The sequence below is a fragment of the Plasmopara halstedii genome, assembly GCF_900000015.1.
Source record: "Plasmopara halstedii genome assembly, contig: Scaffold_525, whole genome shotgun sequence".
NCBI lineage: Eukaryota > Oomycota > Peronosporomycetes > Peronosporales > Peronosporaceae > Plasmopara > Plasmopara halstedii.
The window spans coordinates 767,200-780,264 of record NW_020187445.1 but is presented as its reverse complement, the minus strand read 5'-3'; the positions used below and the strand labels follow the sequence as shown (position 1 = coordinate 780,264).

Sequence of the window (13,065 nt, the reverse complement as noted above, 5' to 3'; positions counted from 1 at the left end):
GCGCTCAATCTAAATATCTCTTTTGAGGGAGGCAAACGTTCGCCAGAAGTTGATCTTAGTTGCGATGGGCTTGGGTGGATTATTACAATTATTGATCCGACGCCAGCAAAAGAAATGCTCCATGTAGAAATTCTTGTTTCCCTCTCAGTTATAAATAGGGGTAACGCTTAACGCTATTTGCCGCTTAGGTGAAGAGCATTTTTTTAAAGTTGGCTTGTTCGCTTGATCTCTACATAGTCTTTGATATTTGTGCCGACCACCCCGATTTGATGGTGGGGGTGATGTGATGGGCTACGCTTAGCCATTTCTATGATATACATCAATCAATCTTTTGCATGCATTGTGGGAATTTACAACAAAAGGTATTACAGTATGCCCTCACATGCGTATCTTATATGAAGTAACAAACATTCTGTGTGAAACACAATGCTCATTTCTGCAGGAACGTTTGTACTAGTGCGAGACCGACTTCCCTCCGTATATTGAAGTGGATGGTGTAACTCAGTCACTTCTGTCGGGAGCTTGTCACGAAAGTTGAAGTTCAACCTTTTCGGAGTTTAAGCTGCGTACACCTAGGATTTTTGAGTATGTTCAAGCTGAAGTTCAATTTCAGCACACCCTTGATTATACAAATCAGATATATAGAAACTCGAGATTTTGTTTGTAAAACCGCTAGGAGTTTTGCATGTAGCCTTAGGAACCACTAACTCATTACTCATCAGTTGCAAATTTGTCTTCAAGCCCTTAAGTCGTTCTTCTTCCCTACGTCGGGCCCCTCCAGGTCGGAAATCGCTTCCTCGTCGCACAAATCGCTTCCTCGTCGCACAATCGTGTGTGTTGTTCTTGAAAGACTGTTGTGGGAAACGCCCTGCTACAATATAGGATCAGATGTGATTAGCTTCGAAATATGACAATAATAGACTATATAGGTACGCAATACTATGGTATGTACCCCGTTATATCATCTCTCTCAAGGTGTGGGTCACTGAAATGCGTTTGTTCGTATCTTGAATCAAGACCTTGAATGAGGTTGATTTGCGATCTTAACGGTGGTAAAGATACACAACGCTAAAAAGATTGTCTCGAAAGACGAGATTCGTCGTAGCTTTGCAGTTTCTGTCACTAATGAAGAAAGCCGCTATTAGCAAATAATAGACGTGCAACCACGAATGGAGATGCACAACGGATTTGAGCCGGTTATTGTTAAGCAACTGCGGAAGCATGAAAAAGAAGTGCGAAACGAAGCTTTGGTGATAAGGGACTTTAGATTCAAAACACTGTATTTTGATGATATGATATCAAAAGTTTTTAAAATAATATTTGATAGAGTCAACACTGCCAAAAAAATCTCCTTTAATGAGGCCCTTGTGACTGAAGGCGGAGTGCTCCTAGTCTTGACTTGCCCCCTCCTCCTCCCCCAAAGGTTGCACGGCTAGGCCAAATTTCACAATGTAGATTCTCCGAGGCTTAAGCGCCCTAATGTCTCTTACCGCTATCGCGTGAGTTTTACACGTTGTGCTTGCTCTTAAAAGTAAAGAGCAGCAAACTCCCCACTACGAACTTGACGCTGTGGTCGTGCCACTACAAGTAAACTAGACATGAATGAAAAAACTAAACTTGCTTTTCGACAAGTACATAAGTCACAACAATCTTAAATAAGATCGCTAGCTGTGTGGTTATTGTTAAATACAGATATCCAACAGAAGCCATTCGACGCCCCACGGCGCGCTTGTAGGCGCTCATAGAGCACATGCTGATGTGTGTTGATTGAAGCTTAAGGGATGAGGCTCCTCATCGCGGATGAATGTGATGCAAACGGTATTGGTGCCAGATATTGAACATGCTTTGGAGCTCACACGAAGGTATCATTGTAAGCCCTCCTCGACAAATATCGCCTTGGGAAAAAAATCGTTTGTATAATCTCGATGATGGCTTGTGACTTCATAAATGCACTTCACTTTAGAAACTAATTTTGTGTATCGTATTAAAATGTTAAAAATTATAATTTGATTTGAAAAATGATGTGGTATACATTGGACTGATCGTTGGATGACCAGCTAATTGGCGACATGATCACGGCGGGTCACTCCGTAATCCTTTTTTACAAGTATGTAAGAGTTGCAGCACCACTTGAGCAAAAGCAAGAGCAGCAAGAGTTATGTGAACGTCTTGGAATTATTGGCCGCATTCTCATCAGCGAAGAAGGTATTAATGCCACGCTTTCGAGTCCGTCGCGTGTGAAAATTGACGAGTACATCTCAGCGTTATGCTCACACAAAGTATTTGCAATGCACATTGAGGACTTCAAACACAGCTTCCATGAGCATGAGCAGCCACCTTTCGTTGGGCTCATTGTCAAACACGTTAAAGAGATTGTATCCACTGGTGGCATTGTCGCTCGTCCCGACATGTCGGTATCTGATAAAGAACGGGGATATCTGACTCCACAACAATTCCACGAAGCAATGCACGAGGCAGTAAAGGACGAAGAAGGCACCGTTATTTTGGACGTACGGGCACACAAAGAATATCTCGTCGGTTTGTAAATCCATCATGTAGCTCACTTTCTGTTGTAATTTCTAACATCAGCATTAATTTTTCTCAGGTCACTTTGAAAATGCGGTAGATCCCAAAGTTAAAAACTTTTCCGAGTACTACGCATTTTTACAGAGCCGTGTGGACGAAATGAAGAACAAGAAAGTATTAATGTATTGTACAGGCGGCATTCGCTGCGAAAAAGCGTCCAATTTTCTACGTAGTAAAGGCATAGATGATGTTCATCATTTGAAAGGTGGCATTCACAAGTACCTTGAGACTTTTGAGGATGGAGGCTTTTTTCGCGGCAAAAATTTTGTCTTTGACAAGCGGTAAGGATACATACAGCGATGATGTTAGAAATGGAGATTGACTTAATTCTTGATGATGTAGGGTTTTGATGGGAGTGCAAAAGAACAATGAAGTTGTCGGGAAATGCATCGAATGCCAGACGCCGCATGATGAATTCAGTGGACGAAAAGTGTGCACAGTGTGCCGTGACCTAGTACTTGTCTGTGATCCCTGCTACTTTGCTCGTCATGGCGAAGTACACTGCACTGATCATCAGTATTTAAAACACTGCTACGTCACGTTTCTGCAATATTTGTCACGTGCTGAACTGATAAAACAACAGCAGGCACTTGAAGAGATTCTTGCCAATCTACTGGAGGACAGGTCCAGCAGCAAGAATAAACGTCGCTCTATCCGCAATCAGCTTAACAAAATTGCAGAGCGTCAAAGAGCAATAGACGCTGATCCAAAAGCTGCAGCAGCGATATTAGCGCTCCAGCCTCGTCCCATTCACTGCCGTACGTGCGGAATGGCAACGTGCATGGGCAATTGTTGGGGGTTCTGGAGCGACGAAGTGCTGCCTGCTCCTTAAAACTAAGAAAATAGTAATTGGAAAATGTAGTCATTATGTAACTTCAATCTTGGAGTTGACGTTTTTATTGAAGTGCGGACTTGAAATGCCTGCCAAGAAGAGTGGGCTAAGATCAAAAAGAAAGACTTCACGGCCATCCAAGCAAGGTAAGAAGCAGACAGTGGCCACCAAAAGGAAGCACGTACAGAAGCTGGCAAACATTGGGCGCTGGGCGGAGGTGTGAGCAATGTACTTCTTTTAATCAGTCATTCTGTAAAAGGTTAATTAGCACAGATTGAAAAACTATATGGGAAACAAATACTAATTAAGGCAAAAGAATGTAAGTACTGACGTTCGACGACGAGCTACGAAGCTGAGCTTAACGACTATGTCAACTGTAAAGATACAAAAAACAACCATGTGGTTAAGACCCCACAAGAAATTGCGCGAGAGATTTTAGTCAAGAATGGGCTGCTTTCCTCAGCTTCGCAATCGGCAACAATGATGACGCCTACTAAAGAAGTCAAAGAGACTCAATTGGCAACAAATGTCAACAAGTCATTGATTGATACTGGAATATCGATGACACTAACAAAAGAAGAGCATGAAAGGGTACAGAAAAGAAGACAAGAAGCCTTACAACGGCGCAAGCATCCAATAGGCTCGCCCAAAATCTTAACGAAGAAACAGCAAGAACTTATTGAAATGAAGAGGCGAGAAGCTCTTGAGAAACGACGCCGAAGTCGGCACTCTGCAATGGCTCATGCTCAAACATTGAATATTAATCAGTTTCCAGTTGTCATTGATCCCGACCCAGCTGATGATGCCCGACACAGTTTGCAGGCTTCATTTTGTCAGCAGCCTCCATTTCAAACTTCCTCAACGAAGATAACATCACTATCGAATACGATTCCTCGCGTCGTTACTCCAGATAATCTCCTAGGAGCTACTTCAAACAAGCAAACAAGACCAGAGGACTTTTGGAAAGACTTTGAGGCGGCTGCAGAAATTGCTCAGTGGGAAAATGAGCATCTGGCGGAAGCGGCGCTCGCGCAATCTGAAAAAAATATATATCGAGAGGATAACACCGACGTTCTTCAGTCGCCGCTTGACGAGCACGTTTCGAAAGAGAGCTTCCAAACTCAACATTCTCCAATACCGGCAATAGTTTCAATCTCTCAGGAACTAGCTGCAGCAGCTGAAATTATTCAATGGGAAAATGAGCATGGAGATCGTTGTGACTCGCCTGGTGAGAGTTTTGGGTTTTTATCTTTCATCTTCGTATTTAACTCATACGGCGATGCAGAGCTTGAAGTACCCCAGTATGGAATACTGCGCACTGATGTTCTCGAAATCGAGCAAAATGCCATTGAAGCATCGTACCCCCAACAAGTCAATAGCAAAAATTCTAATGGTAATACACCTATTGAAGAGCTGATTTCGACTCAATGCAAGATCCAGCAGGACACAGCTCAGGCATCAGGTCAGCATTTTACTTGTAGCGCTTTATCAAACTTTCTACAACACAAACAGCTTGTTCTATCTTACCTACTACTAAACTACTCTACCAAATTGCATTCGCTAGCACAACCAGACAGCATTGCAATTGCCGACACACCATCCCGTTCAGATAAGAAGAATCCAAAGTGCCTGACATCACCGCATCAATCTCCAGAACGGCACAATCCAACGGAATTCATGTACGTCATTTTATATGACGTGTGGCAAGCAAATCCGTTGAATCGCATCTAATAACTGTTGAACGCAGTAAAAAGCACTTTTTGGAGGATAAGCTTGAGCTTCAAGTCCTTAAATTTCTCGACATGATGCTTAGTTGAGCTATTCCATGTGAATGTTGCAACACTCGTGACTTAAGCCGACACTTTATCCTGCGGTTTGAATTGTCCTGCTCAATGCAATGATACTTCAAAAGTCACTTTTCACTCATACTTCCGGCAAACAGGATCGGCATACGTCAAGTGATTATCCCACATGACCAAGTCATTTTCCTCGGAGGAGAATGGAAGAACTAATCCAATACTATTGAAATTTTTAGCGCTGTCGTACTCCGCATTCAAATATTTATTCGCCTGTTCTAGAAGAACAAACCACAACGATCGAGTTGGTACTTTGGCCTCCTCTTGATTACGCTGTCGCTCGCTGTCGTACAGGAAGTTGCCATACAATCCAGAGAATATACAATCATATAGTGCCGATAGAAGCGCTTCGTTAAACTCAAATGCCCAAGGCTGTTGACGCCAAATCTGCCACACTGCATCAAGCCACTGAATAAAAACAGGGGACTGTTCTTCAAGCTCTTGTTGGCCTGGACCTTCGCCGTGCCCATATCGGTGTCGAAAAAGATGTCCAAACGAGCACCATTCTTTTTCGATCAAACAAAGCCATCCTCGAAGTGTGCGGTAGTACGGGTCTAGCAATAGCTCTAGCATACTTGTAAGTTGTGGAGTCCGATCCCATCCGTCGCTACAATGGATCATCACTGAATGGCCCTGATTGAGACATCGACAGATTTCCTGTGCAGTGGACAGGATATTTGATAAGTGAAGAAACCAAAATGTGCTTCTCAGCTGAAAAAGCCAGCCACTGCTCTCACGTTCCTGACCAGGTTGACAAACTTCTGCTAAAGACGCGTAGGACGAACGAACAGCATGAATATTGGCAATATCGCAAAAGTGAAGCTCCGAGTTCGGGTAGTTTCGCGGATCTTCCGTACCTTTGCCTTGCGCAGAATTGGCTGTTGCTGCCATTTGACTTCGCGCATCAAAAAAGTGAAATTTTGCATCGCCGTATGTACTCGTTGCGTGTTGCAGGGCAGATACCAATTTTTGGTCGGCAGCTACAACATATCCACTAAGCCCTGTGCACGGTTGAGCGCATCGGCACACAAGCGCCCCTGTGTGCGGGTGGCGCCACACTACAGCAGCAATGCGACTTGCGCTACGATAAGCACTTAGTTGGCGTAAGTCATCCTGATCCAAAACAGATGGGATGACGAAAGTATTGGGATACGAAGGAAACATCGCGTAATCTGAATTATCGTATAACCGCATCCAGCTGTTTTCATCCAAAAGTTTAAGTCGGCGATAGTCTTCCTCTGCGTCATAAAACAAATCACTCGGTGTCTCTAAACCAGTTCCATTCACCGTCTTGGCCTCGTCTTTATGCCGTAATGCCTGATAATGCAAGTGCGCAAATAAATAGTGCGGAGGTGACGTTCCCGACGAATACAGCTCCCAAATACAGTTCAGAAAATCCGAGCAAGTCGTTTCATTCTGAAATGCCAGAGATGCTCGTAAAAGATGCTTTCCTTCTATATTGGCGACATGCGGTGCTGTTGTTGAGCTTTCGGCTGACAAGATTGTAGCCAAAGGGATCTCCATCGCATCTTTTGTACTCAGCGCTTGCCAAATAATGCGGTAATTCGTGAGCACTAGCGTACCATCAATGCTAAAATGGGGTGCAGTTCCGAGGACCATTTCGCCTACTAAATGCGTCACTTGCCCAACTCCACGAAAAGCACCTTTGACAGTATGTGTACCTAGGCCTAACATTCCCATGCCTAATCCTTTGGCAAATCCAAAGACTCCACCACTTGCTCCACCTTGATAGGTTTTATTTACCAAACCCGCTGCGCCTTTCATGAATGCATTGCCAACACTGGTTGAAGCGCGAAAGAGACCCCTACCTAAAGATCGCGTTGGGTGGTTGTAATCGCGTGTAAAACAGTTATCAGTTTGCACCTTGTGGCCAGCTGCACCCAATGAAACGTACGAACGAGGCGGTATTACTTTTCCAGAGCCATCTTCACTACACTCATTAGCGTCTTCATCGGACGAAGACGACAATCCTAGCAATTCACTTTTCGTCTGCTCTTCACCACTATCATCGCTCTTGTAAAAAATGATATACGCACAATTGTCGACACGCAATCGAACGACCTCGCCAGAAACAGGATAGATATCACCAACAAGCGGTTGTGACTCGTCAGCCGGTTGTGTCAGTTGAAAGGTTGGAGTAAGTCGGCCATCATTGCACCCAAAGCTATCAAGACGAAGTATAGTTGGCGAGTTTGCACTACGTGCACTTCTCACTGGACTCGTGTACACTCCCGGAATTTTTTCAATGGCATCGTAGCTACCATATCCACAATTGCTCACGCTTGTATGTGTGAATCGAAACGTATCGTTTCCATAGATAGGATAAAACGTAGTGGGAGTATTCGAATTGCTGCTGCTTGCAACACTACCACTTCCTCCTCCATTTGGAATTGTGATTGCATCCGAAAATGAAAAGTCGTCAAAGTCGCCAAGGTCTGAAAAACTGCTTGACGTCTGCCGAGTGACACTAGGTCGGCCAACGCTCGACGCTGCATTCGTATCAGTCTCAAAATCTAATGCAATTGCTAATTCAAACCGTTCTTGATCTTTATCGAAACTCGATCGCAATTCTCCAAGACCTTTGCATTCTTCATCATTGATAACTTCAATGCTATCATCCTTTGCTTGTTTGTCTTGAGCAGCATGCATGGACCGAATCACGTGCACCTTCTCCTTATCAGTATCACTACGACTCTCCTCCAAGTCGGAATCTGTTTCCGTAGCTGTGCCTGACGTCGAAACGGCAGCAGTCTGCGCTCTTTTACGATGCTTCTGATCGCAAGGTTCAGATCCAGAGCCATTGCTACTCGTCGATGTGGGAGATATGACTTGCACATGTCTTGGGAACAGACGGCTTGTGTAATCAGAGGCGATGTGCTGTCGTTCATTGGACGTGCTAAGGCCCTCCTTCGTCTCATCCAGACCGTGCGTCACATCCACGTAGATATCGCTGTCTCGTTCACTTACCATAGCTTACTAGATTTTTCTATTCTTAAAATGGTATCAAACCACCGATCAGAACAAACTAGCAGAACATACATAGAAATGCCATAAGTCTTTCGCATCCTATTCTTGTGTATATACCCCGCACGTACGCGGCAGCGGGAGATGCTTTAAGTGATGTGAAACGTGGGTCAGCACTGTCGTGAGGCGTCAGGCTCGTATAATTACTTGCAGCGGTAGAACCAGCGGTTTGTTCCTTCTGTATGAGCTCGTTTAGCTAACTTGGAAACATTATTCAACCCCCCATCCCTACAGGAGTGATGGTCGCTGCAGTTTCAGTCGGAAACGGAGGATGACGCTGGAGGGTAAACGCTTTTATTTTGACGAATAGAAGCCGGTCTCGTCTTTATTAGTAGCCTGTAAAACTAGATGGTCTACCATTGATTCTGTTTGACGATCACCTCTTTACACTTCTTGGTTCTCCATCGTTACGTGGTGGCCATCGATCGGCCAACCCACTCGCACCCAGCGTCTAACAATTGTAGCTGAAGGTAACCGCGGTACTAGAAGCGTGTTATCGCCGCTAAACGTATGGCGGGGATCTCACGAGCAGCGTACTTTACTTCGTATAAATTCTTACCATTGTCACTTATTCCAGAAAGGTGAGTTCAAACGCATTGAAGATTACAAATCGCCAAAGAGTCAGACCGCAAGGTACGACGCTCGTAGAATTACCGTCCTGACTGTTCTTAGCCTCGAAATTCTTCCACGTTTTTACCCGCATAGGTACTGAGCTAGCGCTTTGAGATGCGATAGAAAATGTAATGAACCTTTCCAATCGCCTCATCGAGTCATCCCATGCTTTTGGTTGTTCAGCAACCCAGATTATTTTAAGTATTAGTCGTGAGAGAATCAATCGCGAAATATTTTCTTGAAACAGCATACTTAAGTCCTGGTTTCATTCCATATTCCCGATTCCGCTCCCGGTTGAAGCGTAGAAATCCAATATCTGTACAATTGTCAATGCGAACTCTTCGTGTCGAAGCTCCCTTTCTGCAAAGCGCCCGGCAACCTCGTTGCACTTCGTAGCGCTTGTTGTCAATCTCGTTATTGGCAAAACCTCTTGACGTTCACGAGCTGTTCAAGGAAAACTTGATGAACTTAGTAAGCTCATGTCTACCGTTGGATCTAAACGGATATTAAAATTGCAGTCTAGAGACCGAGAGCGATAATTGACCCTAAAGGCGTTCATCAGCTATGAAAATGCGCCTACAGGCGCATTCCAGCACGGAGTCTATCAGCTCCCACCTTGAGACTGCTTATGTTGATCGTCAGAATTGAGACAAGGGAATGTTTGCGCTCCGGATTAAAGGTCGGAATGGCCGGGAACTGGGCATTGGGCAACATATGTCGCGAGTGTTCGCACCGCCTAACCAGACGTATCGTGTGTACTCAGAATATTTGTCCATCCGTCACAGATGGTGATAATTCGATCGTGAAGAACTCTGATCGTCGCGATGATAACATAATCTCTTCTAAGAGCAATAATACTTAACGTCTTCGTAGAAAGTCTCCGTACAGGTGAAGCTCGCGCCGAGATCTTCCTCGTAGACTCAAACATTCTCAACTTTCGTGCCGCGAGATCAGTCTGGAATACAAAAAATTAAAACCCTTTGAGTGCGCATATACATCAAACATTAATCATGCAGAGGAAGAAAAAGATATTTTTAGCTGCCGAGCAGCGCGCATATGTTATATCTATGGCTGTATCAGACGTCCGAGCTCAAAATGCTTTTTTTCCAAGACGTATGCAGTTCCGAGCTCCCACATCATCTGACGAGCCTCTTGTAGGATAGTCGAGTAGGCGTTCGACAGCCTGCTCGGAGGAAAATTTTAAGACATTATTTTCTCGTCAGGGCTGAGTGCAGCTTAATAATCTTGATTAATAGCTTCTCTTCTAAAAGATATGGGGCTGTAGGCTCAGGGTTTTCGAAGGTCAACAACAATGATCTAAATTTTGTAAAGCCGTGCTAGATGTGGAGATTCAGAGTATCGTGCAATACTGAACCAGGTGCGGTAGATGAAAACAATACACAGCGTTGCATCTTGCGATGGTAGCACTATTTTGGAAGGTTTACAACCTTCCTCGAATTTTGAGAACCTAAGCCGCGTGGAACATTGTTTCGTCCGAGATCTTTTGAGGTGGTTTTTATCAGCTGGCTTGAGTGCGACGAGCCATAACGTTGATAGTTTGAATGCTACGCCCTACTTTCCTGTTAGAGCTTTGGTGAGTCATGGGATAATCTCTGCTAGTATGTTTGGTAAAACCGCGGTAACTTGTACAAGAAAAAGATTGTGTAAATTGACGAGTGGCAATATTACTGAGCGCATTAAGCAAAGTGGGGAATGGAGAAGCGGCTATCAGCTACAGAGCCAAAATCAGCTTCTGTATGTCGCAGACTCCGGAGCGCTTATCCGACGAAAAGAGATTTGCGATTGATTGTCGCGGTCACCATAGTGGCGTCCCGATATCAAGGATTACGAATCGTCGCACTCGAAGCTGATAGTCTTCTCTAAAACTCAATAATTAATATGTGTCGCGCCCTCTAGAGTTAGTCCCTGTCGAGAAAAATATATTTACTTGCGATATTGGAGCGCCAACATGTCGTATTGGCGAAATAGAAAAAGACGGCCTGTGTCGCAGTGCGGGGAATGCCCCGTATGGATGCGTCAATGCATATAGCGCATTCTCTATACCCATTCGCTATCGGAAGGTGCCCACACGGCCTCTTAAAGCTTCAAAATGTTGGAGATTCGGTGAAAATTTACTAGCACACTCCCAGCAAACCCCTTTGAATATTTGCTTCTTTAAGTCGCGAGAAGTACCACCAGGCCCTGCTGCTATTAAGGAGGGTTTATTCGTAGCAATTGCGACAGTACTGCTCAGTGAGCCCACCAGATGACATGCTTGCCGTGTAGATATTTGAAACTTCATGATATTGTGGCAAGTTAGTTATTGCCTCGCAAACTGTCAGTTTAGGGTGTCTAGTCTCCCGCACTACTCAAACATAAAGGTTTCAAACTCGAATTGTATGTAAAACGCTGCAAGACGATAAGATCTTTGAGCTGTACTGCTGGATCCGAAGAAGAGGCTGAGCTCATCACTTCCCATGGATACGCTCGCTTTTTAAACTACTTGAAGAGGGTTATGAGATGGCCATTCTCAAGGATCCTATATCACGTTTAAAATAATATATCACGACATGGGGGCAAAAGATGACCACACGTGTTGCCCCGGGAATAAGAAGTGCGTCATGATTTTAACCTTGTTTCTAAAAACAAATATTGTACCACATACCACTGGCCCTTAATCGCAAACAATGTGGCGCTATAGACGCAATCTACAGAGTGTGAATACGAAGTGGGTTTGGTACGAGAGAGAAAATCTTATCACTCAGTGCCAATTCTCTGCGCGAGAAGAGCTAACGGCAAGCTGTGTGATGTACATAATGGATATCATTAAGTGCTGAAGTAAGACAGTAACATATCTCTCAACCCCGAGCGAGATGCTCGGCACTATGCCCCAAAAATTGTCCAATGGGCCAACGGCCGAATTTTGCTGGAGATACAGCTCTTTGAACTGCATCGTAAACAAAAATACTATTTCCGACGAAATATTTGCCCATCGTCGCGCACAGCATCCACGTCAAACAGTTGAGAGAAGTGTTTGATTGCATGTGTTTAGCTTCGTTGTTTACTAATATATGTATATACGTATATGGCGCCTGGGTATCCATTTGAGGATTGATAAAAAAATTGACTGGCGGGAAGACCACGCGTTGATCAACACTATCGTGGATTGGCCAAGATCAGCATCTCATCTAGATTTCAGGAAGTGGCCTTGTCTTACCAACAGCTTGCTAATGTACAGTAAAGATTACGTCGACATAACACGCCACCTCCCTGATTTTTAAGGGATTCTTATCGTGCTGGAGTGCAGCAAAAGAGACGGTCGTTAGTGCTGTGAAAGAAGTCCTCATGAGTACTCCTATTTTGCCACCTTCGAATTCGAGTCACGTAATGCATGCCGTCTGTGATGCTTTATAGTTTGCCATAGGCTCTACTCCAAGCGCCAAAGAAAAACTTCCAGCTGTATGAAGAAGCTAATTGGTATGAATAACGCTCTTGTCAAAGCTAGGGTCCGTCTTCCTGGCTTTGAGTCGTTTTCACTTAAGCAATAAATGTGCTGTTACGCATATCGAATAAAACTTAAGCAAGGCTGAATTAATGTGGCGGTGGATGCGTTTTTGCGCCGCACAGACAATGAATATGTTACGGCGGTGACGGCGCTCTTTACCGAGGCCGTAAATACAGCGTACACGTAAGAGAAAAAATGAGATGCATTGTTGAAGGCTAGGGAAAGTAATAAATCTCGAGGTTCAAAATTTTCTCTATCTGAGCATTTGAAAAGCGCATTAACATTGTTATTCGCAAGTCTTGCTGCTTCACAACGCGATTTTGCTGTATATATAGTGCGCGGAGGTACCTAACGATGAGAACTCAAGTGCCGAGTACTGTGCTGGGCACCCGATTTCTCTGAAGGCCACCTAGCTATGGCTTAAGAGCTCTATATAGGTGACTGGGAATGTTCAATCTGGTAACCTTTTATGTGCGCAGTTGTGAAATGTATCCGCGGGTATAAGCATTGCCGCATGCGTCAGCACCCTTAGGCGATCTACCAGTCCCGTGCGAGGCGTGATAGTTCTTTTCCTTCATTAGACGCGTCTTGCAGCGGGGCTGCCGTAGCTTTGTGCTTGAGGAAGCGTT

General features: G+C 44.4%; 2 protein-coding genes across 2 annotated transcripts; one reads left to right on the top strand and one right to left on the bottom strand.

Moving 5' to 3' along the window:
- Nucleotides 1-2,069: 2,069 nt before the first annotated feature.
- On the top strand, nt 2,070-5,235 carry PHALS_10790 (Rhodanese-like domain; the record flags this gene model as incomplete). The annotated part of the gene is made up of 9 exons (XM_024726280.1): nt 2,070-2,538; nt 2,606-2,867; nt 2,929-3,384; nt 3,449-3,635; nt 3,692-3,737; nt 3,801-4,646; nt 4,704-4,880; nt 4,983-5,097; nt 5,166-5,235. The coding sequence occupies 9 exons, from the start codon at nt 2,070-2,072 to the stop codon at nt 5,233-5,235; spliced, it is 2,628 nt and encodes an 875-aa protein (XP_024576973.1).
- A 102-nt stretch (nt 5,236-5,337) lies between these two features.
- PHALS_10789 (myotubularin-like protein) lies at nt 5,338-8,265 on the bottom strand (the record flags this gene model as incomplete). Its single annotated transcript, XM_024726279.1, has 1 exon — nt 5,338-8,265. One exon carries the CDS (start codon nt 8,263-8,265, stop codon nt 5,338-5,340), a length of 2,928 nt encoding a protein of 975 aa, XP_024576972.1.
- Between the last annotated feature and the right edge of the window lie 4,800 nt (nt 8,266-13,065).